The sequence below is a fragment of the Hemicordylus capensis genome, chromosome 2 (assembly GCF_027244095.1).
Source record: "Hemicordylus capensis ecotype Gifberg chromosome 2, rHemCap1.1.pri, whole genome shotgun sequence".
Taxonomy (NCBI): Eukaryota; Metazoa; Chordata; class Lepidosauria; order Squamata; family Cordylidae; genus Hemicordylus; species Hemicordylus capensis.
The window spans coordinates 208,111,381-208,135,975 of record NC_069658.1 but is presented as its reverse complement, the minus strand read 5'-3'; the positions used below and the strand labels follow the sequence as shown (position 1 = coordinate 208,135,975).

The 24,595-nt window shown below is 49.5% G+C and overlaps 1 protein-coding gene across 5 annotated transcripts in view; it reads right to left on the bottom strand.

Moving 5' to 3' along the window:
* Positions 1-24,595, bottom strand: part of ARHGAP45 (Rho GTPase activating protein 45) — a 59,241-nt gene that overhangs the window by 15,674 nt on the left and 18,972 nt on the right. For all 5 annotated transcript variants that reach the window (XM_053297158.1, XM_053297159.1, XM_053297161.1 and 2 more), the window contains 11 exons: positions 23,674-23,980; positions 14,802-14,945; positions 11,229-11,313; positions 11,026-11,098; positions 8,918-8,996; positions 6,811-6,948; positions 5,822-5,886; positions 4,432-4,542; positions 3,478-3,558; positions 2,730-2,909; positions 1,229-1,366 (listed from right to left, as the gene is read on the bottom strand). In XM_053297158.1, coding sequence (XP_053153133.1) covers positions 1,229-1,366; positions 2,730-2,909; positions 3,478-3,558; positions 4,432-4,542; positions 5,822-5,886; positions 6,811-6,948; positions 8,918-8,996; positions 11,026-11,098; positions 11,229-11,313; positions 14,802-14,945; positions 23,674-23,980 — 1,401 coding nt within the window. The remainder of the gene's footprint in view (positions 1-1,228; positions 1,367-2,729; positions 2,910-3,477; positions 3,559-4,431; positions 4,543-5,821; positions 5,887-6,810; positions 6,949-8,917; positions 8,997-11,025; positions 11,099-11,228; positions 11,314-14,801; positions 14,946-23,673; positions 23,981-24,595) is intronic.

The window sequence follows — 24,595 nt, the reverse complement described above, 5'->3', positions numbered from 1 at the left end:
AGCAAATTATTCCAAGGATCAAATGAGCAGGGGGAGAAATTCTTGGAGGAATGGTTGTTTTTAAAAAATCACTAAAATCTCACCCACTCATTCACACATGCAACAAACAAACCCGCACAGAATGTGGCCCTGGGGTGGGCACAGGACTTCGCTTGCTGAGATTCTCACAGCTGGTTGTCTGCAATTTCAAGAGAGATTCTCAGCATCTGCCGTGTGTCCCTAAACTGCAGGGAGCCTTAGCATTCATAAGAACATAGGGACATAGGAAGCTGCCATCTACTGAGTCAGACCCTTGGTTCATCGAGCTCAGTATTGTCTACACAGACTGGCAGCGGCTTCTCCAAGGTTACAGGCAGGAGTCTCTCTCAGCCCTATTTTGGAGGGAAGGGAACGTGGGACCTTCTGCATGCATGCATGCAGGCAGGCAGGTGCTGTACCCAGAAAGGGATTGCTGGTCTTGTGGTAGAGCATGACTTTCCCCCTTAGCTAAGCAGGGTCCGCCCTGGTTGCATATGAAGGGGAGGCTAGAAGTGTGAGTAGAACTATAAGATATTCCCCTCAGGGGATGGAGCCACCACTCTGGAGAGAGCAGAAGGTTCCAAGTTCCCTCCCTGGAAGCATCTCCAAGATCAGGCTGAGAGAGATTCCCACCTGCAACCTTGGAGAAGCCACTGCCAGTCTGTGAAGACAGTACTGAGCTAGATAGACCTATGGCCTGACTCAGTATATGGCGGCTTCCTATGTCACTGTCCCCTCAGGGGAAGATCTTACAGTGCTCATACATGTGGTCTCCCATTCAAAAGCAAACCAGAGCACACCCTGCTTTGCAACGGGGGCAATGCATGCTTGCTACCACAAGACCAGCTCGGATGTGCATGAGCACTAGAAAGAAACAAGATGCCTCCTCTCCCCACTCTGAGATTTAATATCTGGAGACCGCAGGGAGAATGAAAAGGCTGGAATCTGTCATTGTTTTAAATTGCTTTAATGTTTCACTTTGTTTTTAATCTGTGTTGTTTTATTGTAAACCGCCCAGAGACGTGTTTTGGGCGGTATACAAATATGCTAAATAAATAAATAGTAACCTGTCCTAACAACATCTTTGCGCAGCATCCCTGGAACACAAACATGGTCAGGACCGATTGGCCAGTGACCATTTCCAGAAAATAGGTTCTGTCCCCAGTCAATGAAGATGGCCAACGCACCTGGATCCAGGGAACGGACTCACCGATTTGATGACCTGGTCGCTCTGCTTCACCACCTCGTGGATCTGCCGAAGGGAAGTGACTTTGGTGTCCTCCAGCTCCTGCTTCTGGGTGTTGGCATCAGCAATGCAGGTCCGATAGGTTGCTATGGCTTCATCCGCCTGGAACGGGCAAGACATAAGAGAGGTTGGCCATCGTGTGTGTGTGACGACACCAGAGGACATGCACACTTTCTGGCCACAGTCAGAGATGCCGTCCCTGCTGTCTTGACATCCATGTTGCCACAGATGAAAACACATTGGCGTGATCTTGGGTCTTTTACCCAGATAAACTCTGTTTCTAGTTGTTCCCCTCCTCTAAGTGGTCCCTGTCGTCTCAGGAGAAATGGGAAGTGCACACCCCAATAAACTCTCTTTCCATTTGTTTCTCTGCTCTAAGAAGCCCACGCTTCTAGCACTGGCTGTCCCAGCGGAAATGGGAAACTCACACCCTTCCGTGTTCCACAACTGGAAATATGGACACACCTTGCCTTTAGCAACCAGGAACTCTTGGGAAGGGAACGGGGACGTTATCGGCCCATTCTGAATTTCATCTGTGAAATTCACCTGTGCAGCTTGGAGGTGTATAGAAAAGGTCAATCCATTCTCAACGGAATTGGGATCAGGACTTCTAAACTGCTTTGCCGTCTCATAAGAACAGAATAGCCCTAATGGATCGGGCCCAAGGAGGCCCATCTAGTCCAGCATCCTGTTTCCCACAGTGGCCCACCAGATGCCTCTGAGAAGCCCACAGGCAAGAGGTATGTGCCTGGCCTCTCTCCTGCTGTTGCTCCCCTACAACTGGCATTGATAGCCCTGTCCTCCATGATTTTGTCCAAGCCCCTTTTAAAGCCATCCAAGCTAGTGTTGGCCATCACCACATCCAGTGGCAGAGAATTCCACAGCTTAATTATGCGCTGTGTGAAAAGGTCCTTCACGTACTTTTGTCAGTCCTAGATTTCCCGGCCTTCAGTTTCATGGGATGACCCCTGGTTCTAGTGTTATGTGAGAGGGAGAAATATTTCTCTCTGTCCACTCTCTCCACTCCATGCATGATTTTATAGAGGAGAGCTGGTCTTATAGTAGCAAGAATGGCTTCTCCCCTTAGCTACGCAGGGTCTGCCCTGGTTGGCATTTGAATGGGAGACTAGAAGTGTGAGCACTGGAAGAGATTCCCCTTAGGGGATGAAGAGCAGAAGGTCCCAAGTTCCCTCCCTGGCAGCATCTCCAAGGTAGGGCTGAGAGAGACTCCTGCCTGCAACCTGGGAGAAGCTGCTGCCAGTCTGTGCAGACAATCCTGAGCTAGATAGACCCATGGTCTGACTCAGTATACGGCAGCTTCCTATGTTCCTAATCTTTTCCAGACGAAAGAGTCCCAGATGCTGTAGCCTTGCCTCATCAGGAAGGTGAAATTCTCCACCAAGGAGAATCTCAGCCCCGTTTGGGTGAAACGCCCTCAGCCCGTCTTCCCTCCCTCCCCGCCCACCTTGTTCTTGGCCTCCTCTTCCAGCCGCCGCTTCTTGTCTAAGGCCTTGGTGGCCGTGGTGGTGCTGGACACCAGCTGCTCCCCTCCTGCCTTGACCGCCACGAACTTGGCCTTCTCGTACTCCTCCGAGCGCTGCATGTACAGCTGTTTGGCCTTGCGCAGGTTGCTTTCGGCCTCTTGCTGTGGGGAAAGAGAGCGGCATCCCTCACTGGTCGGCAACTGGGCCGCCCCGGAGCAAAACCCGGCCCAGGGATGGCTGCCCACATCTAGCTGCCATTTGGCTCCTGGCTTCCTTCTGTTGCAAGATTAAAGGAAAGTCGTGCCATCGAGTGGGTGTCGACTCCTCCTGGTGCCCACCGAGCCCTGTGGTTGTCTTTGGCAGAATACAGGAGGGGTTGCCCATTGCCTCCTCCCACGCAGTATGAGAGGATGCCTTTCAGCATCTACCTAGGTCGCTGCTGCCTGATATCGGTGCCTGGGAAACAGACCAGCGGGGGTTCGCACCGGCAAACTCTTGCTCGCTAGGCAAGCTATTTCCCCGCTGAGCCATTAGGTGGCTCGTTGCAAGATGACTTGCTGCAGAATTACTCGCAAGATGACTTGCCGTGGGGCAAGAGAGAGGGATCCCTCGCTGGTCGGCAACTGGGCCGCCCCGGAGCAAAACCCGGCCCAGGGACGGCCGCCCACGTCTAGCTGCCCTTTTGCCCCTGGCTTCCTCCGGTTCTCTCAGAAAGTCTCAGGATCTCACCAACTTCCTCTTGGCCCGGTGCCACTGCTCTTTGATCTCCTTCCGCCTCTTTTCATGTTCCAGACGCCTTGCAGTCAGCGGCTGGACAGCAGAAATAAAAGACACACACACACACACACTGAGACACGTGAAAAGGCATGGCCAAGTCTTTATGGACAACCCTTTGCTCAGGGTGGAGAGCAGGTCTTGTGAGGGTGGAGCATGAATTGTACCCTTTGCTAAGCAGGGTTCACCTTGGTTTGCATTTGGATGGGTGGCTGTTTTTGTTTGTTTGTTTAATATATTTCTATACCGCCCTGTATGATATTCCCCTTAGGGGAGGGGGCCGTAGCTCAGGAGAAGAGTGTCTGCTTTGCATGCAGGAGGTCCTGGGTTCAATTCCTGGCAGCCTCTCCAGGTAGGGCTGAGAAATTACTCCCTTCAGAAACCCTGGGGAACTTCTGCCCATCAGCGTAAGCAAAACTGAGCTAGATGGACCGAGGGTCTGGGGCGTGGCCACAGCTCAGTGCAAGAGCTGCTGCTTTGCATGTCAAAACGCCCAGGTTCGATCCCTGGCAGCTTCTCCAGGTAGGGCTTCATATATTTAAGGGAGACACCAGAGGCGAGTGGCAGAGCCCCTAATCTGCCTGCAGAGGGTCCCAGGTTCAAGGCCTGGCAGCTTCTCCCTGGCAGGGCTGGGAAAGTGCCCTGCCTGAAACTCTGAAGAAGCTGCTGCCAGTCAGTGCAGACAATGGTGAGCCAGATGGACCAAGGGTGAGACTCAGTAGAAGGCAGTTTCCTGTGTTCCTATGAGCTTGCAAGGCAGGCCGGGATAGGTGAATACCCGTTGTAGTCCCATACCATTCTTCCGCCCCACTGGCTCTCCCTTTGTTTTGCTAACCCCTCACCCCAATAGCGCAGGAAATTCCCTGGTCTTCCTCTTTCCTCCTCCTCCTCCTCCTCCCTGCTTTTTACCTGCAGGAACGTTTCCTTTTGCAAGGTGATGGCTGCCTGCAGAGAGCTGACTCCGTAGTCCATGTCTTGCTCCAGCGCCAGCGAATAGATGGAGTGGAAGGGCATGTAGGGCTGAGAAGGAAGCAGAAAGCCACAGAGATCCTCCGTTAATCGGAGGCGTTAAGGAAAGCCCTGTGGGGGTCAGGCTGAGAGCCTGTCTGATAATGTCATAAAAGTCTAATATTATAAGTCTGTCAATAAGTCTGAGCCAGTGTGGTGTAGTGGTGAGAGGGCTGGACGAGGACCGGGGAGACCCGAGTTCAAATCCCCCTTCAGCCATGAGACTTGCTGGGTGACTCTGGGCCAGTCACTTCTCTCTCAGCCTAGCCTACCTCACAGGGTTGTTGTGAGAAGAAGATTAAGTATGTAGTACACCGCTCTGGGCTCCTTGGAGGAAGAACGGGATATAAAATGTAAAAAATAAAAATAATAGTATAGTATAGTATAGTATAGTATAGTAATAAAAACTCAGCAATTGGTTTCCAGCAGGGAACAGCAAAATACGTCTTGAGAATTCTACGAGAAGAGCGTGAAGGCAAAGCCCCTCCCATGTTCCTTCCTTCTCCCCAGTAATCCGAGATAGACTGCCCCTGGGAATGGAGGTTCCATTGAGGTACCCCAACTATTTTTAAAAATATTGATGGACTCTCCCCTCTGCCAGCATCCTGCCTGCCGCAGCAACTTAAAGTTTCTCAGGGAAGCCCTCCAAGCCAGGCACGAAGGCAAAACCCTTCATCCTGTAATTCAGAGGTATACTGCCTTTTAACATGGAGGTTCTGTTTAGCTGACCTAGTTAATAGCCATGGGATGAAGCTGCTCTGCGTAGAGCATCTAGGTTCCAAGTTCCCTCCCTGGCTTCTCCAAGATAGGGCTGAGAGAGACTCCTGCCTGCAGCTTTGGAGAAGCCGCTGCCAGTCTGTGAAGACAATACTGAGCTAGATAGACCAATGGTCTGACTCAGTATATGGCAGTTTCCTATGTTCCTATGCGAGCCACTGTGCTGTGGGAGTTGAAGGGAACGGATCAACTGGTACCTGGCACCCATCTGTCCAACAAGGCTGGACTGTGATACTTTGAGATACAGCGACTGGCAGGTTATTTGGAAATGGGATCCGATGGGACATGGAGTGAGAGAGCCTAAAACACCCTCCTCTAGACTGTCAGAGATGGCTGACGTGTATGCAGCCAATAAGCAGATTGTTTTATTTATTGTTAAGGGTCCATGCCTCCTTTCATCACCAAGTCCCTCAAGGAGGCTCACAACATCTTTATTAAAAACAACCATAAAGTTTGCGACAACGAAAAACAGGCGTGCTCCGCTGCCCATTGCAAGGTGAGGATTCAGACCCACCTCCTGCGTGATGGTTTGTTTACAGCTGTTGGCCATCTTCTGCAGTCCTTTGGCAAATTCAATTTCTAGGGGGGAAAGAGAAAAAGAGGCAGTCAAGACAGAGCAAAGGTGCAAAGAGGGGCTTGCCCTTCCAAAAAGACCCCCGTCCAAGCCTGGGTTTGTGGATCTCTGCCATGCAAGGCGGAGAACTTCTATTCCATCGTGAGCATGCTAGACCCGGGTGTCTCTGGCCTAGCATGCTTCCAAACACTTGGCAGGGTGGAAGGACTCTGTTTTCCAGATAGTGGTCCGGGGTCGCTTCCAGATTCCTCATCATTTCCCCGAGATCATGTCTTCCGTCCAACAGAACCCCAAATCCCACTTCTGACACCAGTGCTGTATGCTCCTTGCCTCCCTGAGAAGTGTCAGAGGGATGCAGCTGAGTTCCGTTCAGTTAGGAACACAGGAAGCTGCCACATACTGAGTCAGACCATTGGTCCAGCTAGCTCAGCATTGTCTACCCAGACTGGCAGCGGCTTCTCCGAGGTTGCAGGCAGGAACCTCTCTCAGCTTTATCTTGGAGATGGCGCCAGGGAAGGAATCTAGGACATGCACGCATGCAGGCGCTCTTCCCAGATCATCCCCAGGGGGAATATCTTCCAGTGCTGACATATGTAGCCTCCCATTCAAATGCAAACCAGGGCGGACCTTGCTTAGCAAAGGGGACAATTCATGCTCGCTTCCACCAGACCAGCTCTCTCTCCTAGATGAGAGAGCACCAGAGAGCTTGGGCAATGTGATAATGTTGTCAGATTATGAAATGGACAAATATTCAAGGAGAGCAGTGGAAGCAAACGGGCACTTCTCGATGGCAGATCCTCCAAGCAGACCCTCCACCCCTGCTTCCCAAGTTCCAGCCCACTCCAGCTAGAAACCTTCTGCACTCTCTCTCTCTCGGGTTCAGCTCCTCCGCAATTCAGGAAGAGTTCCCCCAGCCCCATCGGGCTCACCCAGAGTGGTCCTCTTCTCCAGGTAGTTGATGAGGTCCTTCATGTACTTGGAGATGTGCTTGGCATACCCGAGGGCCACCTCCACGCCGCCCTCACATTTCTGGAGAAGGACATCCACCTCTTCCGCTGACAGACGGACTGTGGCCCACGCCAGGTGGGGGGGCAAAGGAGGGTGAGGAAAAAGAAGAGAGGCCAAATGCTCAGCGCGTCCTTTCGCACAACAAGCCTTCCAGTTCGCCGCAGACTCTGTCGGGACCCACCCAGACTCTGATTTGGAGGAGACCCTCTCCAAAGAGGAGCAGCACACTCCAGCCAAGGGCCCCGGCAGCACTGACAAAAGCCCCTGGGGTCCAGCAGACCCCAAGAAGCCAGGGCTTGCTGCCTAGAGTTCCCAACGGTCATGTATGATACGGGAGGTCCCGTATCGGAGGCAAACATCTCTCGTCCCGAACCGGATGCTGTTTTCCCCGTATTATTGGCAGAGCTTGGGGCTCTCTCTCATCCCTCAATGCATTTGCACTGAGCCCTCTGCGGTCTGGGTGAAGTCCATATTATCATGTAAAAGAAACCCCCCAAGTTCACCAAAGAAGCCCCAGTTGCTCTGCAAACTTGCAGGCGCAATGGCCTGGTTTGATTTACATCTTGCCAGTTGCTAATGGTTTCCTTACCAAATGTAAACAGGACCTACAGACTAGGGATGTGCAAAAAATTTCGGGCACAGAACGATCTGTGCCCGAAACGAGCAATTTCAGGTGATTCGGGGCCGAACCGAATCACCCCCAATGTCCCCCGATATTTTTCGGGCCAAAGCTGAATCACCCAAATTTCGGGCACGAAAAATTCGGGTGATTCAGTTCATGGTTGATTGGGGGGGGGGATTTTTTGAAGTTTTAGTGACTTTGGGGCAGTTCGGGGGCATAGCATGGGATCTGGGCAAAAAGAGTGGGGTGGGGTGGTAGTGCCTAATGGGTGGAGGCTACCACCCCAATTTCAGGGGGATTGGGCAAAGGGCTGATTTTTTGAGAATTTTTGAAGTTTTAGTGACTTTGGGGCAGTTTGGGGGCAGAAAGTGGATCTGCCCCAAAAGAGTGGGGTGGGGTGGTAGTGCCTAATGGGTGGAGGCTACCACCCCAATTTCAGGGGGATTGGGCAGAGGCCTGATTTTTTTGGAATATTTGAAGTTTTGGTGTCTTTGGGGCAGATTGGGGGCAGAAAGTGGATCTGCCCCATAGGAGTGGGGTGGGCTGGTAGATAGTGCCTAATGGGTGGAGGCTACCACCCGTCCCCAATTTCAGAGTGATTGGGCAGAGGGGTGAATTTTGGTGAAGTCTGAGGTTTGTCTTCATAAGGTGAAGTGTGCTAAATTGATTACTTCCTCATATTCATATTAACTGAGAGTGTGAAAAAGTGAAAGTGGGGTCATGAGAGTTGTCTAATTGAAAAAAATCTCATTTGCTATGATAGAATGAGAATTCACACCTCAGAAGTTTTTTCCGCTTTTTTAATCTCACCGCTTCGGGCAGATAAAAAAAGCCTTTCACAGTGAGGCTTTCAGAGGGGAAGGTGCAGGGGTGTAGTGTTGTGTGTGTGTAAACCTGGGGGGTTCTCTTCATTTTTCACTTGCTCTATGTCTACGTGGGATGGTCTGTGTGAACAAGAAGCTTTGTGAAATCGTGGGGCTTGTTTTGACCAATGCCTGGCTACTCAGGCAATGCCACACCAGACCCGAACCCCAACACTGGAAGTGGAGTGCTCGCTCGCTTGGCTGCTCGGGGCCTCCCTCCTGATTAATGGGCCTACTCAGGAGTCGGGGGGAGGCAGCTCAGGCACCTGCTTTGGATCAGGGCCAGGCTGAGCCCCAGGAAGGGGTGCGGGCTGCCTGGCTGTGACACCCTGCCTCCCTTTGCAGCCAGCCCTTTGCTGGATCAACAGCTCCTCCTCTGAGTTCTTGCCTCTTGCTTGCTCGGCCCAGGAATGGAAACACCCCCAAATCCACCGTGTGGTCTGATGCTAGAAGGTAGCTCAGACCCCACGTTTCTGTGGGGCCCCCTCTGTCACTCTTTGGGAGGGTGGCCAAGTGGCCACTCAAGCGCCGGGTGGTACTGACCCAAACTGAAGTCGTCCATGCCAACCAACGTCTCTTCCGGACTTTGCCCAGAAATCGCTCCGTAGAGATTCTCCATGGACTGCGGCAGCAGAAGAGAGAGAGAGAGTAAGTCACTGAGAGAACCTCCCACCAACCAACCTGCCTCTATTATGGCCAAAGACCAGCCGAAGAAAAGCAACAAAACATTTCAAAATATGCGATTATATATCATCTGTGCAGATTTAATAGCTACTCCCTGAATGCATCACCAAAATATTATCCAGGTGGTGATACAATTTCCTGGCGGGACCCTACAAGACAACAAATTTAGCTGCCTTACATGTAATATCAGCTTGTTTATCCTTTAAAAGAAACGAAAGACAAAATCCCTCTGAATGACCTGGAAAATGTTTCCGCAAGGGTGAAATTAACTTAGTACGCAAGTAGTTATAAAAGATTCAGTAGAGGAGGATGTGGCTGATGGTTTCAACAGCTCTGGAGCCTCAAGGATAGGTACGCCCCATAAAAGGAACCTTTTGAACCTGCCCTCCAGAGGCGCCGATAGAAAAGTTCTGAAGTGGGGTCTGGAAAAGGGCCCTCCAGGACTTCGGCACATCCAAGGTGATCAAATAAGTGGCCAGCTCAAAACTATGATTCTGTTTGAGTCCCTGGGAGCTTTGTTTCCATCGCTCTGAAATTCCATGTCCATAATACGTTGCTTGAAGGTCTGTTGATTGATTGATTGATTGATTTGGATTTGATTTCTATACCACCCTTCCAAAAATGGCTCAGGGTGGTTTACATTAAAAACAACACTAAAATCAACTAATCAGTTAAAATCGAAAACTGTAAAAACAACGTAAAACCATTATAAAAACAATTAAAACCGTTTTTAAAACCCTGGAAAACCAGGCCAAACCTTTACGGTTAAAAAACGGTTTAAAAAAACTCTGGAAGGCCAGGCCAAACAAATAGGTCTTAAGTGCTCTCTCCGGAAAGCCAATAATGAACTCAGATTACGGATTTCTGCAGGGAGTGCATTCCACAGCCCAGGAGCGGCTACAGAGAAGGCCCACCTCTGAGTCGCCACCAGACGAACTGGTGGCAACTGGAGACGGACCTCCTCAGATGACCTTAATGTGCGGTGGGGATCCTGCTGAAGAAGCCCTCTTTAGCCCTCTCAAAGCCCAGAGGTAATAGGTGAGAAGCCATAAGGTAGCTATTTTCTTGCAATGTCCTTCTCCCAACATGAAAGTTATTGTTCAGCATTGCAAAAATTTAACTTTAGTCAATATATAGGAACATAGGAAGCTGCCGTATACTGAGTCAGACCCTTGGTCCATCTAGCTCAGTATTGTCAACCCAGACTGGCAGCGTCTTCTCCAAGGGTGCAGGCAGGAGTCTCTCTCAGCCCTATCTTGGAGATGCCACCAGGGAGGGAGCTTGGAACCTAGATGATCTTCCCAGAGCGGCTCCATCCCCTGAGGGGAATCTCTGACAGTGCTCACACTTCTAGTCTCCCATTCATATGCAGCCAGGGTGGACCCTGCTTGGCTAAACGGACAAGTCATGCTTGCGGCCACCAGACCAGCTCTCCTCTCTTCATTGCCATCTGTTCTTTCAGTCGCCAGAGGTCTTTCTCCACCTGGCTAGAGATGGAGGAAATGCTGGGAACTGAGCCTTGGACCTTCTGCATGGATACACCTGAACATATTGTATCGCTGAAGCTGCCTCTGATTGAGTCTGGCCCTTGGCCCACCTTGCTTAGCACTGTCTACTCTGACTGGCAGCAGCTCTCCAAAGTTTCAGGCAGGAGTCTCTCCCAGCCTAACCTGGAGATGCTGCCAGGGACTGAACCTGGGACCTTCTGCATGCAAAGCAGATGCTGTACCACTGAACTGGAGCATGCGAGGCTGCCTCCTAGAGTCCGACTCTTGGTCCATCTAGCTCAGAATGGTCAGCCCTGACTGGCAGCAGGCAATTAGGCAGGCGCCATTCCTAGCCCCTCCGCCGTGGACCTTTTTGTGCAGCCACCTGGGGAAATGAAACTGGGACCTTCTACGTGCCAGCCGGTCTCTCTGCCGCTGAGCTGCGGTCTCCCCCCCCAGAGCAAGGTCGTTGCCCCTCACCTGGTTCTGGTCACTGGGTGGGACTGAGAGGAGGGTACTGCTGTCCACCTCACCCATGAGGAATTCGGAGACTCTGGGGGAAAGAAGGGCAGACTTATCAGCAACGACACAAACGCCCAGATGCCGAAGGCTGCAAGAGCGCCCAAGGCAATCTCAGCGGGCAACATCCCGCCGAAGGCCTCCGGCCAGCCGCCCCCACTCACGTGCTGCTGAAGGAAACGGCGATCATCTCCAGGGCCCTTTCAAATTCCCGTTTGTCTGTTTCGTGGTTGGCCTCGTAATGGAAACCTGTGAATCAAGATTGGCGGAGAAATGGGAGAGTCAGCATCTCCCTACCACCGCCCTCGTCATTCTGCACAGAAGGCATTCGCTGAGGCACGGAGCACAAAACCTCTGGGACGGGGACCACTTCACAGGGGGGGGCGACGGGGCGGTGGGGCTGTTCACATTTGGGTCCCGCTTCCAGGCAGATTGCAGGAAAGCAGCGCCTCGGCAGGGCAGCTGGCCGCTGGCCCAGCGAGTGGAGCTGGTAGACCCTGCTCCGTGGGCGGCAGGCTGCTTGCTGGTGTGGAAGTGACTTGGCTTCCCTGTGGCTTTCTAGGTTCCAGTCTCTCTCTCTCTTTCTCTTTCTGCAGCCGTGGTTATGACTTGGCAATCCCTAATACAGAAGACTAGAGAATCCACACTAGAGAATCCACACCGTCACCAAGCAATGACACATCAGAGAATCCACATCGTCATCGTTATTATCATCCTCATCCTCAATGCATCATCATCATCATTTTATATTGATATAATAAAATGACTATTATTATTATGGCCCTCTACATCCCCAGCACAGCATCCCTCCAGTAGCTCTTGCTGGTGTCTATCTTGTGTTTCTTTTTTAGATTGTGAGTCCTGTGCAGTCAGGGGGCCATTTATTTATTAATTATATCTATGTAAACTGCTTTGTGAACTTCTTTTGAAAGTGATATATAAATAGTCAGCATACTGGAATTTTGTTATCCAAATAAAATAATAATAATCACAACAACAATTATTATTTATAATATAATATAATTATATAAATTTATAATATAATATAATATAATATAAAAATATAAATGATTATTATTATTTATAATATAATTTTATTTATTTATTTATTTATTTTTACATTTCTATACCGCCTTTCGTTAAAAGAAAACCCCAAGGCGGTTTACAAAAATTAAAACATACAATAAAATAAACACAATAAAAGCAGTAAAAACATCAAGCAATAAGAACATCAAGCTAAAAACATATAAACAAGCATGAAAACACGACAACAGATAACAGATAAAAACACAGAGAAGCCGCAGTAAAAACGATCATGTAAAAGCCTGGGTAAAAAATATATAAATTATATAATTATATATAATTTACAATATAATACGTATTATACGTATATTATATTGTAAAAGTTATATGTATAATATAATATAATATGTATAATATAACCCAATGATTATATAATGATGTAATAATAAATTTTATTTATTATTTTATCATCCACATTATTATTATTTACATGCCACATGTTACACTTCACTTTATAAAAAGTGATAAGTTTCTGGGCAAAATACAAGGTGCTGGTTAAAACCTAGAAAGCCCTAAGCAGCTTGGGCCCTGGGTATTTAAGAGAACGTCCTCTTTGCCATGAACCCCACCATCTGTTAAGAGGTTTTGCACACATGGCTCTATGCCTCGAAGAGTGAATCTGCTTCCTAGCAGATTCCAGGCATTTTAATTCGAGGGAAGAGGTGGACCATCTGCAGAGCCATCAGCACCTCCATCAACATCTTTGGAGAAAGCAGAAGCCCTGGAGTTTCCCCCCAAAAGCTGCTAGAAATAGAGGATTTTTTAAACCCTGGACATAACTTGGGCTAAGCCAGAATTTGCAGCCTCCCTTCAGAGAAAAACAAAGCCCTGTCTGTCCTGGTCCCTGATAGCCACAGGGAGGTTGGGTTAAATCCAGTGAATATGTGGACTGGCACCTTCCAATCAGGATTGGATTCAGCGGGGGGTGGAAGTGGAACACTGTCTGTAAAATTCCTCTCAGGAGAGGTTCGTCTACAGTTGCCACCAGCTCCTCTGGTGGCTGCTCGAGGACAGGCCTTCTCCATAAGAACATCAGAAGAGCCCTGCTGGATCAGGCCCAAGGAGGCCCATCCTGTTTCCCACAGTGGCCCACCAGATGCCGCTGGAAGCCACAGGCAGGAGTTGAAAGGGGCATGCCCTCTCTCCTGCTGTTGCTCCCCTGCAACTGGGACTCAGAGGCATCCTGCCTCTGAGGCTGGAGGTGGCCTGTAGCCCTCTGACTAGTAGCCCTTGATAGACCTCTCTCTCCTCCATGGAGTGATCCAAACCCCTCTTCAAGCCATCCAGGTTGTTGGCTGTCACCACGTCTTGTGGCAGAGAGTTCCACAAGTTGATTGCTGCCATTGCCATTGACAGCATGTTCCATTGCTGCCCCAACACTTCCTGCTGAAATAAGAGCCCCCCCATCTCTGACAACTTCTAAAAAGGCAGTCAAGACACATCTGTTCACCCAGACTCTTATTTAAATATCGTTTTAATAGTTTTAACACTGTTTTAAAATAGTGTTTAAAATTTTTTTTAATTGTTGCAATGTTCTAACTTTTTCTGTTGTTTTTGCTTTACTGAACCTACATTTTGGGCGGTGTAAGAATATGTTAAATAAATAAAATAAAATAAAAATAAAAGGGTGCCACTGCCTCACAGGCAGAGTCCTTTACAGAGGAACCTTACGGGTTCTTGTGGTTTTGCTCTGGGTTACAGGAAGTCAGAGAAGAGCAACAGAGGCGAAGGTTGTTGTGTGGTTAGGCAGCATATCCCCCCTTCTTCTCTGCTCATTTACCAAAAAAAGGGCTGCTTTGCCACCCTCCAGAAAATGCAAATCGCATTCAAAACGTAAATAACAGAGCGCCCAGCAGGGGGAGCAGTCTCGCGAAAACTAACCACCTTATACATGCCAGACATATAACGTTATAGCCATAAACCGCAGCGATTAAATCTGAAGCAAGGCATCGGAAATGTGAACGGCACCCTGCTGTCCGCGCAGGGACTGCAGTGTCACAACACAGGAAGTGCAGAAGCATACTTCAGAGATACATCGTGACCCCGTTGCAGGGTCCAATCTGGAAAGCGCCCTGGAGCCACCCTGAGAATGTTTCTTCTTTGCAATACTAGGATCTGAACTGTGTAGCATGCCTCTTCTAGAAAAGCATGGCTATGATAGATGGCGCATGTTTATATTACAGTAAGTGCTATCTTAGAAGAGGCATTCCCTCCTGTGTAAAAGGAAACTCTTTCTTAAGATGGCACTTTTAGATGCTACATGGTTATGTAACTGCTATCTTAGAAGGGTGATTATTTCATTCATATCTTAGAAGAGGCATTCCCTTCTTGTGATAGTGAAGAAGGGGTGCCTGATCTAAGATGGCGCTTTTAGACAGTGCATGTTTATGTCACAGTAGGTGCTGCCTTACAAGAGGCATTCCCTCCCGTGTTAGAGTGATGAGAGAATGCCTCTTCTGAGATGGTGCTTTCATGTAGCTCCCCCACCTCCAAGAAAAGCTGCCCCATTAGTTTAGGATGCCTTTTAGTCAATTAAAAGGTATATGAATAGCTTATTCAGTTGATCAGCTGCAGCTCTAATTGGACCCACCTCCCTATGTGGGTCTCCAGCAGGGTGCAGTGTGTGTGGGCTGGCTGAGTGACCATCCACTGACCTTTGACCTTGGAGATGAGCGTCCCTGCAGCCGTCAGGGTCTCCAGCGTATTGAGGAGAGGGTACTTGGTGACGACCTGTCGGAGGATCCATAGAGCTTCCCCAAGATACTCATGGGCAACTGGTCGGCGTGAGTCCAGCTCCTCTGCAGAGAGAAATTGAGAGAGATTGAGAGAGAGGTCAGTTCCCCAAAGAGATTTTTCAAAATACCGGCTTGGTGATGCAGTTCTAGAACAAGCGTCACCTGTTGAACTTCTGCCTGACAGGCAGCTGTTACAAGGTAGAGGGCAGTGGAAGAGGGAGTCGGGAATCTATGTTTGGATAACACATAAAATTAAATTGCATGGAGGAACTATTAACCTAGACAGAGATTTTATTTATGTATTTATTTATTTATTTATTTATTTAGTTAGTTAGTTTCTATACCACCCTTCCAAAAATGCCTCAGGGCGGTTTACACAGAGAAATAGTAAATAAATAAGATGGCTCCCTGTCCCCAAAGGGCTCACAATCTAAAAAGCAACATCAGACAGACACCAGCAACAGTCACTGGAGGTCCTGTGCTGGGGGTGGAGAGGGCCAGTTGCTCTCCCCCCCCCTGCTAAATCAAGAGAATCACCACGTTAAAAGGTGCCTTTTTGCCAAGCTAGCAGGGGTCAGATGCCCGAGCTTTCTCCTCTGCCCTGGTGTGCCTGAAATCCAGAAGCATGGCTTCCAGACCAGAGACCTCTCTCAGCAGAAACCAGCCATGGAGTATTCATGATTCCTGCCCCACACACATCCCTTCGGTAGTGTTGGGATTTCCCTTGAAAGCGGTCTGGGAGTTTCCTCTGCATTTCCTTTCCTTCCATTCTGGCCGGGACGAAGGTTGTTTAATTCTGTGCCATGTATCCGGCGGCCTTCCAAGTTTCCCGCCTCTGTCCATTTTTTTATCGTCACCGTAATCTAGGATGCCGGCTCACTGGCCAACTTTCCCAGTTACGAATAAGATACGAAGAACACCCAAAACAAGGAGAAGAGCTGGTGCAGGGTCCACCCTGGTTGCATATGAAAGGGAGACTAGGAGTGTGAGCACTGGAAGAGATTCCCCCTTAGGGGATGGAGCCGCTGTGGGAAGAGCAGAAGGTTCCAAGTTCCCTCCCCGGCAGCCTCTCCAAGATCGGGCTGAGAGAGATTCCTGCCTGCAACCTTGAAGCCGCTGCCAGTCAGGGAAGACGATACTGAGTGAGATGGACCAAGGGTCTGACTCAGTATTCTGCAGCTTCCTATGTAATTCCCCAAAACTTGAGTTGCCAAATTCTTTGCTGGCCCCTGCTCCTCTGCCTTGAGCAGCAGCTTTGATCTGTGGCTTTGAACAGCCCATCTTGCCATGAGAAGCCTAACCTCCTGAATTCTGAAGATCAAGCCATTGTTGGAGGCACAAACACAGTCCAGGTCTTTTCCTCACTGGTCATTTGGCAATCCTGCCCAAAAACGGCTTGCCAAGCTCTGCTTCAGGATATTTTGTTTACTGGCAGGAAGGGAAGTTGGAAATCAGGAAGCCAGCCAATCCTTCTGTGTCCTCAAGATAACTCGTCCCATCTGTAAGTAACCACTCCTTGAGGGCACTCGTCCCTTACAGGCTGAGGAAAGGATAGGAAAGATTGTGCTGTCAAGTTGGTGTCGACTCCTGGTGACACCACAAAGCCCTGTGGTTGTCTTGGGTAGAATACAGGAGGGGTTGACCGTTGCCTCCTCCCGCACAGTATGAGATGATGCCTTTCAGCATCTTCCTATATCGCTGCTGCCCGGTATAGGACTTTCCCACAGCCTGGGAAACACACCAGTGGTGGGGATTCGAACCAACAGCCTCTGACTCTCTAGGCAGGTTGCTTCCCCGCTGTGCCATTAGGAGAGCAGAACTCTAAAGAAGGGGGAGGCAGAGGCGCTCTTACCCCTGGACTTCCGGGCCAAGTCCACGGCCTCCACACCCCCTGGGAGCCCCCCAAATCCTCTTTAGTTTGTCCCGAGTGGTGTGGTTGAGCCTGACCTATGCTTTAGAAACAGAGGGGGCAGTGGGGAAATAAATATGTGGGATGGGAATATGTTAAATTTCATGTTAAAATGTTTCTGCTGATGCCTATTGGCATACATATACCTGGAACATAGGAAGCTGCCATATACTGAGTCAGACCACCGGTCTATCTAGCTCAGCATTGTCATCACAGACTGGCAGCGGCTTCTCCGAGGTTGCAGGCAGGAATCTCTCCCAGCCCTATCTCGTTGGTGATGCTGCCAGGGAGGGAACTTGGAGCCTAGATGCTCTTCCCAGAGCGGCTCCATCCCCTCAGGGGAAGATCTTGCAGTGCTCACACATCAAGTCTCCCTTTCGTATGCAACCAGGGCAGACCCTGCTTAGCTACCTAGGGGCACTTCTCGGGGGTGGGTGGGGGTGGGGAGAGCAGTGTGGTCAAGTGGCTAGAGGACTGGAGAGGTTCCAGAAACCTGCATTCCGACCTATTAGCCAGGGGCGTAACTATAATAGGGCAAGGGGAGACAGTTGTCTGGGGGCCCACTGCCTTGGAGGGGCCCCCAGAGGCAAGTTACATGACATGACTGACTCCCCCAGCCACGCACCTGTCCGGGCTTCCTTCAGTTGGATTCATCCTCTGAAACTGATGTGACCATAGGAGATTATACACACACACACACACACACAATTTTTGTTACCACTATTCAGCCTCATTTAAGATTTCTTTACTTCATGAGCTGAGCTTCAGTGCAGGGGGGCATTTTAAAATCTTGTCTCTGGGCCCGCTCCAACCTTGCTATGCCCCTGCTATTAGCGTTGCCAGTACTGAGCAGCGGGTGGGATTAGAGGACCTCACAAGGTCCCTTCCAGCTCAAACATTCTAGGAGTCTGTGGTTCTACAGTGGACCTGCCCAACAGAAGGCACACGGGCTGGATTTGGCCCACGGGGACTTTTTTGCACATGCAGGACGATCCTGCAGCAACAGCACCCTTCAAAGGCAGAGGGCCACTTTTTCGGTCAGTTCTCCAAGGGGGCCGTTTTCTGCCCTCTCTGAAACTGCCTTAAAAGAACACCAGTCTATGAATGTTATTTATTTATTTATTTATTTACACAGTCAGACAGGTGTTATAGACTGGTCTGTTTTATCCAGACATCGAGTCCTTCCCAAGGACCTGGGATGGCAGAATTTTATTGTCAATGTTGTTGTTGTTGTTATTATCGATATCGTTGCAAAATATAGGCTGTTCCCAGTAAAGCTGCTTTTTGTAATGGGCTGATGGTGATTTCTGTGGCCCCGATGGTGTTGAGGTGCTCTTCAAGGTCTTTTGGAACTGCACCCAGGGCGCCAATGACCACTGGGGTTATTTTATTCGTCTTCTGCCACAGCCTTTCAATTTCAATTTGTAGATCTTTGTATTTTGTGATTTTTTTCTATTTCTTTTTCTTCTATTCTGCTATCCCCTGGTATTGCTACGTCGATTATTTTCACTTGTTTTTCTTTCTTCTTGACTACAGTGATATCTGGTGTATTGTGTGGCAGATGTTTGTCTGTTTGTAGTCGGAAGTCCCATAATATTTCTGCATCTTCATTTTTATTATTATTAATATTATATCATCATCATCATCATCATCATCATCAAACATTATTATTTACATTTTATATCCTGCTCTTCCTCCAAGGAGCCCAGAGCGGTGTACTACATACTTAGGTTTCTCCTCACAACAACCCTGTGAAGTAGGTTAGGCTGAGAGAGGAGTGACTGGTCCAGAGTCACCCAGCAAGTCTCATGGCTCAATGGGGATTTGAACTCAGGCCTCCCCGGTCCTAGTCCAGCACCAGACTTGCAGTGTCCCAGTGGTGTTTATTCCTAGGTAAGCATGCCTAGGATTTTGCAACCTGAAAGCAACAGCAGTTTAGGGAGCGGAGAGGACATTTGTTTGGGGCTGTTGTGCCCTCCAGGGGCTCCAGTGATTGAGCAGGGACAGGTCCTATTTTTTGGCCATTGTCCTTAGTTAAAACTACGGGTCTTTGGACAAGGGGAAAATATCCACAAATTATGAGAAATTTCTTTCATTTGTATTTTTAACAATTGTTTTTGATGAAGTAATGCACTGAAAATCGTCCTCGGCCCCTGAACACCACATTGTGGTTGTGCACCCCTGCTCTATGGTCTTGTTGGGAGGCTGCAGAAAAGGGGAGCCTAGATGCTAGGAACCCAGGAAGCTGCCATATACTGAGTCAGACCACTGGTCCATCTAGCTCAGGACTGCCTTCACTGACTGGCAGCAGCTCTCTCAGGCTGCAGGCAGGAGTCTCTCCCAGCCCTAACTGGAGATGCTGCCAGGGATTGAACCTGGGACCTTCATGCAAAGCGGGTGCTCGTCCACTTTGGCCCCATCCCCTATCTCACAGTGTTCATAGGTAGTCACCCATCCAAAAGCAAACCAAGAAGGACCCTGCTTAGCAACGTGAGCAATTCGTGCTCGCTACCCACCAGACCAGCTCTCCTCCCTGAGAGAGGCTTGGAGCACCCTCCCTACGAGGCTTGAACGCTTTGCCGCTTCCTTGAATGAGGAAAAAGTGGTATCATGGAAGGCAGTGGTTCATAAAGAACGGAAGACCGTGGGTCATAAAAGTACTGACAGCGTGGGGAAAGGGGGCAGAGGGGAGTGTTTTTCGTCCTGCCGGAACGTGGGGCCACCCACTGGTCAGAATAGGTGCTGTGAAGTCTCTTCTGGGTCACCGCCATGTGTAGGCTGAAGGCAGTGAAAGTAGACCTTGTGCCTCCGAATCGGTGTCGAATCGTCCTGGCGACCACCGAGCCCTGCGGATGTCCTTGGTAGAATACAGGAGGGGTGGACCATTGCCTCCTCCCGCGCAGTATGAGATGATGATGCCTTTCAGCACCTTCCTGTATCGCTGCTGGCCGATACAGATGTTTCCCCTAGTCTGGGAAACAGACCAGCAGGGATTCGAACCGGCCACCTCTGGCAACTGAGAGGAACTGAAGGCAGAGAGGCGGCTGCCTCTGGATCAGGGCTGCCCGGGGACTGAAGGCACCTCCAGACCGGCCCTCCCCCTCTGCCAACGTGATGCGTCTTCCAGCCCAAGCACTGCACCCTCTCCCCACATGACAGCCGGGTGACTGATCAGCCTGTCAGCCTGCCTCGGCAACCACCCCGAGCCCGTCTCCCATCCGGTGCTCGCCAGTCATGTCCCCATGAATCATCCTGAGCAGGAGGGCTCCCTGGCCTCTGGGCCTCCCGTGGGGACACCAGCAGCTGGCTGGCTGCTCACAGGGACGCAGGAAGTGGCTTCCGGCTGAATCCTGCCCTTGGCCTGCCTACACGGACCGGCAGCAGCTTCTCCAAAGTCCCAGGCCGTTCCTGGGGCCCTCCTGCAGGCCAAGGGATATCTTACAGCGCTCACATGTAGTCACCCATCCAAATGTGGACCAAGGCGAGCCCTACTTAGCAGAGGGGGCAGTTCACGTGCAAGACTGGCTCTCCACCCACCGTACCTCTTTCCTCCTCAGGGCCTGCTGGCCGGTGCGCGCACACACACACACACACACCCCCAAAGAAGCAAGCAAGCACACAAATGGGAACAGGTGATTGTAGAAATCACAGCACAAGTGGGGTTGAGTTGCAGTGGGGACCCACACAACCTACTTTCAGTGGGAGAGGGCACTCCTGCCTATGCTTACTTGGAAGCAAGTGCCACTGTGTTCGATAGGGCTTACTCCCAGGTAAGTGTGCAAAGGATTCTTTTCACACTCCTAAGTAAAGCAAGCTGCTCAGCCTGTCCTCGGTTGGACCTCCTGCTGAAACCAAGGAGACGTTCAGTGTGATCCTTAGCATGTTTACTCAGAAGTAAGTTGTGGCCAGTGGGATTTACTCCCTGGCCTAGTAAGTCTGTTTAGGACTGGAGCTTTAAAAATGCTGAAGCTTTGACAGGATTGGACTTGCTTTCTTTTCTTTTCTTTTCTTTTCTTTTCTTTTCTTTTCTTTTCTTTTCTTCCTTCCTTTGGCTGACAAGATGAAGACAATTATTCAAAGTAGTCCCATTGAAATTAAAAGTCTAATGAATTACAATTAATTAAAAGTTAGAACTTCTAATTTCAATGGGATAACTTTGAAATTAATTTGAAATTAGTCCCACTGAAATTAAAATTAAATGCCTAACTTGCCTTCTAAACTCAATGGGACTATTTTGAGTAATTCTTTCTTTCTTTCTTTCTTTCTTTCTTTCTTTCTTTCTTTCTTTCTTTCTTTCTTTCTTTCTTTCTGTTTCTCTCTCTCTCTTTCTGACAAGGCTCACTTTTTCAGGAAAGAGATAGCAGGCTGAAAATTTCAGTCATATGAAATTGCCCCCAGGACACACCGGCATATGTGCCCATGAAGGATTTATCAAGGCACTACCAGCTGTCACAGCCTCTGCGTAAACAGGAAAAGGCTTACAGATGAAAATAGAGAGCAGGCAGGAAACGGTGTGATCCCAGCCCTTTTGGCAGGCAAAACCTCTCTGCAGTGCCTCTGTTTCAGCTGCTGAAAAAGAGGCAGGGTTTTTAGCCAGGAAGTGCGGAATGGGAGGGGAACCCCACCTTTCGAGATGAGTAGTTGTCACATCTGGGCCTCATGGGGAAGGGAGAATCCCTACAGATGCAGCTTCTCCACACAGGGAGAGCTAGCCTTGTGACAACAGTATGTGCTGTGGGTAAGATATCCATCTCTGCACAACCACAAACTCATTAGGAAACCTTAGGTACATGTTTCTCAAGTCTCTGTCTCACCAACTGAAATAGGAGGATAATTACTAACTTGCTGGGTTGCGGAAATTATGGACGAGACCACGTCTGTGAAGCACTACCTGCAATATGGAGGCCATACTGGTCTACCTTGCAGGGCCATTGTAAGGAGGCCCCGGAAGTCAGCTGGATGTTGAGAGCCAATCCCATGCCACCATCAGCTGTATGGCTCCCAGATCCTCACCTGGTATTTCCCCATTGCGAGCAACTCATAGGAACATAGGAAGCTGCCATATACTGAGTCAGACCATTGGTCTATCTAGCTCAGTATTGTCTTCACAGACTGGCAGCGGCTTCTCCAAGGTTGCAGGCAGGAATCTCTCTCAGCCCTATCTTGGAGATGCTGCCAAGGAGGGAACTTGGAGCCTTGATGCTCTTCCCAGAGTGGCTCCACCCCCTAAGGGGAATATCTTGCAGGGCTCACACATCAGGTCTCCCATTCATATGCAACCAGGGTAGACCCTGCTTAGCTAAGGGGACAAAGTCATGTTTACTACCACAAACGTAGGAACATAGGAAACTGCCATATACTGAGTCAGACCATTGGTCTATCTAGCTCAGTATTGTCTTCACAGACTGGCAGTGGCTCCTCCAAGGTTGCAGGCAGGAATCTCTCTCAGCCCAACGTACTGTATGGTAGTTTGGTAGTTTGTTGGTTCAATTAAAAAAAATCTTGTCCTATAAAAAAAAAATATCTTGTCCTATCTTGGAGAAACCAGGGAGGGAACTTGGAACCTTCTGCTCTTCCCAGAGCGGCTCCATCCCCTGAAGGGGAATCTCTTCCAGTGCTCACACTCACACATCAAGTCTCCCATTCATATGCAACCAGGGCAGGCCCTGCTTAGCTAAGGGGACAAGTCATGCTTGCTACCACCAGACCAGCAATCCCTTCCTCAACTCCTTGCTAAGGGAAGCCCCAGACCTCTTGACTAGGGAGCTCCCAAAATTCACCTCATTCAAATTTCACTGGGATTTTGAAGTTTCGAATGTTCCAGTTTTGTTAACAAAGTGGGACGTAAAGAATCCTCTATTGTTTTCTGAATTTTGTACAGAGTGCCGTAAATGTGCAGTTTTCCTTGTCTTTCGGCTCCTTCAGTTTCCTTATAAGCCCCCCCCCCGTTATAACTCTCCCCATGTCTGCACTGATCACACGGAACACCAAAGCAATCTTCATATGCTTATACGGGTGACAGCATCAAGTTTCCTTTCCTGTGGTATTTTACTGATTCTTCGGAGAGCGTATGAGCATCGGTGTGACACCATACGATATGAATCCTGTAATACAGTCTCGTATGAGAGAGATACATCTCATATCGTGAAAGGGCTTTTTCGGTGGCTGCCCCACTTCTTTGGAATTCTCTTCCCCTTCAGATTCATCTAGCCCCCTCTTTAAATCCTTATTGAAGACCTTTCTTTTCCGCTGGGCATTTGCCCTATGACTCCCAGGTGGCCTAACCCTGATATATATGATGTGTACATGAATGCGATCACATCTTAATTGCTTCCTTGCAGAGTTTTCTCAATGCACACAACCACATTGGTAACATAGAGGGGAACAACTGCAAAGGAACCCAAAGCTATAGCCAACCGTGCCTGCACCAATTCTGGAGTTAATTCTGAAAGTTGTAAAAGTTTTATTGATGATCATTTTAATTAGGTTTTTACGTGCTGCTTAGGTTCTAGTTGTTTTGGTTTAAACTGCAAACCGCCCTGAGGTTTTTTTTTTTATATAGGGCAGTATAAAAACATGATCAATACATAAATTTTACAGAGGCAGCTGCCATATGTTGAGTCAGGCCCTTGGTTCATCGCGCTCAGTATTGCCTACTCTGGCTGGCAGCAGTTCTCCAAGACAGAAATTTTCCTCAGTCCTAGCCTGGGACCTTCTGCGTGCTAGGCAGATGTTCTACTGTTGAGCCACAGACACGTTTTAGAAAGCCTCGTGGCTAAACTGGAGTTCAGGAACAAAACAGAATTCCAGGAGGGGAGATGGGCTCCTCCCTAGGCTACCTGCTGCGGGGTACCTGGGCCCGTGGGCCCGATGGCGACTCACCCTCCCGTAGCATCACGTCCTTCAGCTTCTCCAGGGCCTCTGCGAAACGCGCCACGTCCGCGAGCAGCTGCGAAATGTCCTCCGGCTCCGTCAGGCTCCCCTCGCCGCCCTCGCAGGGGCTGTACGCCATGTGGGCCTTGTGGCCTTTGGCGAGGCTCCGCGGGATCGCCGGGGAGAGAGGGAAGCCCGCCGCACTGGCATGGCGGCTGAGGCTGGTGGGTCGCTTGAGTGTGCCCGCGGGGGCCGAGGTGGAGAGGTCCAGCAGGCTGGAGGACGACGCATCCAAGCCATCTCGCCGGGGCAGATCCTGCGGGAACCAAAATGCATCCCATCACAAACAAGTCACACTGGCCAACTCTCTTGCAGCCGGGGTGTGTGTGTGTGTGTGTGCAGAAAATCACTGGAGAACGGCTGGAATACAACTACTGCAAATACTACTATTACTGGTTTTTATATACTGCTTTTCAACAAAAGTTCCCAAAGTGGTTTACATTGATATAAATAAATTTTAAAAATGGCTCCCTGTCCCATACTGAGTCAGACCCTAGGTCTGTCTAGCTCAGTATTGTCTTCACAGACTAGCAGCGGCTTCTCCAAGGCTGCAGGCAGGAATCTCTCTCAGCCCCACCTTGAAGAAGCCAGTGAGGGGACTGGGAACCTCGATGCTCTTCCCAGAGCATCTTCTCCATCCCTGAAGGGAATCTCTTGCAGTGCTCACACATCAGGTCTCCCATTCAGATGCAACCAGGGCAGACCCTGCTTAGCTAAGGGGACAAGTCATGCTTGCTACTATAAGACCATCTCTCCTCTCCTCTCACAATCTAAGAGAAAATTAAGATATACCCCAGCAACATCCACTGGAGTGATGCTGTGCTGGAACTGGATACGGCCAGATGCTCTCCCCCTGCTAAACATAAGAGAA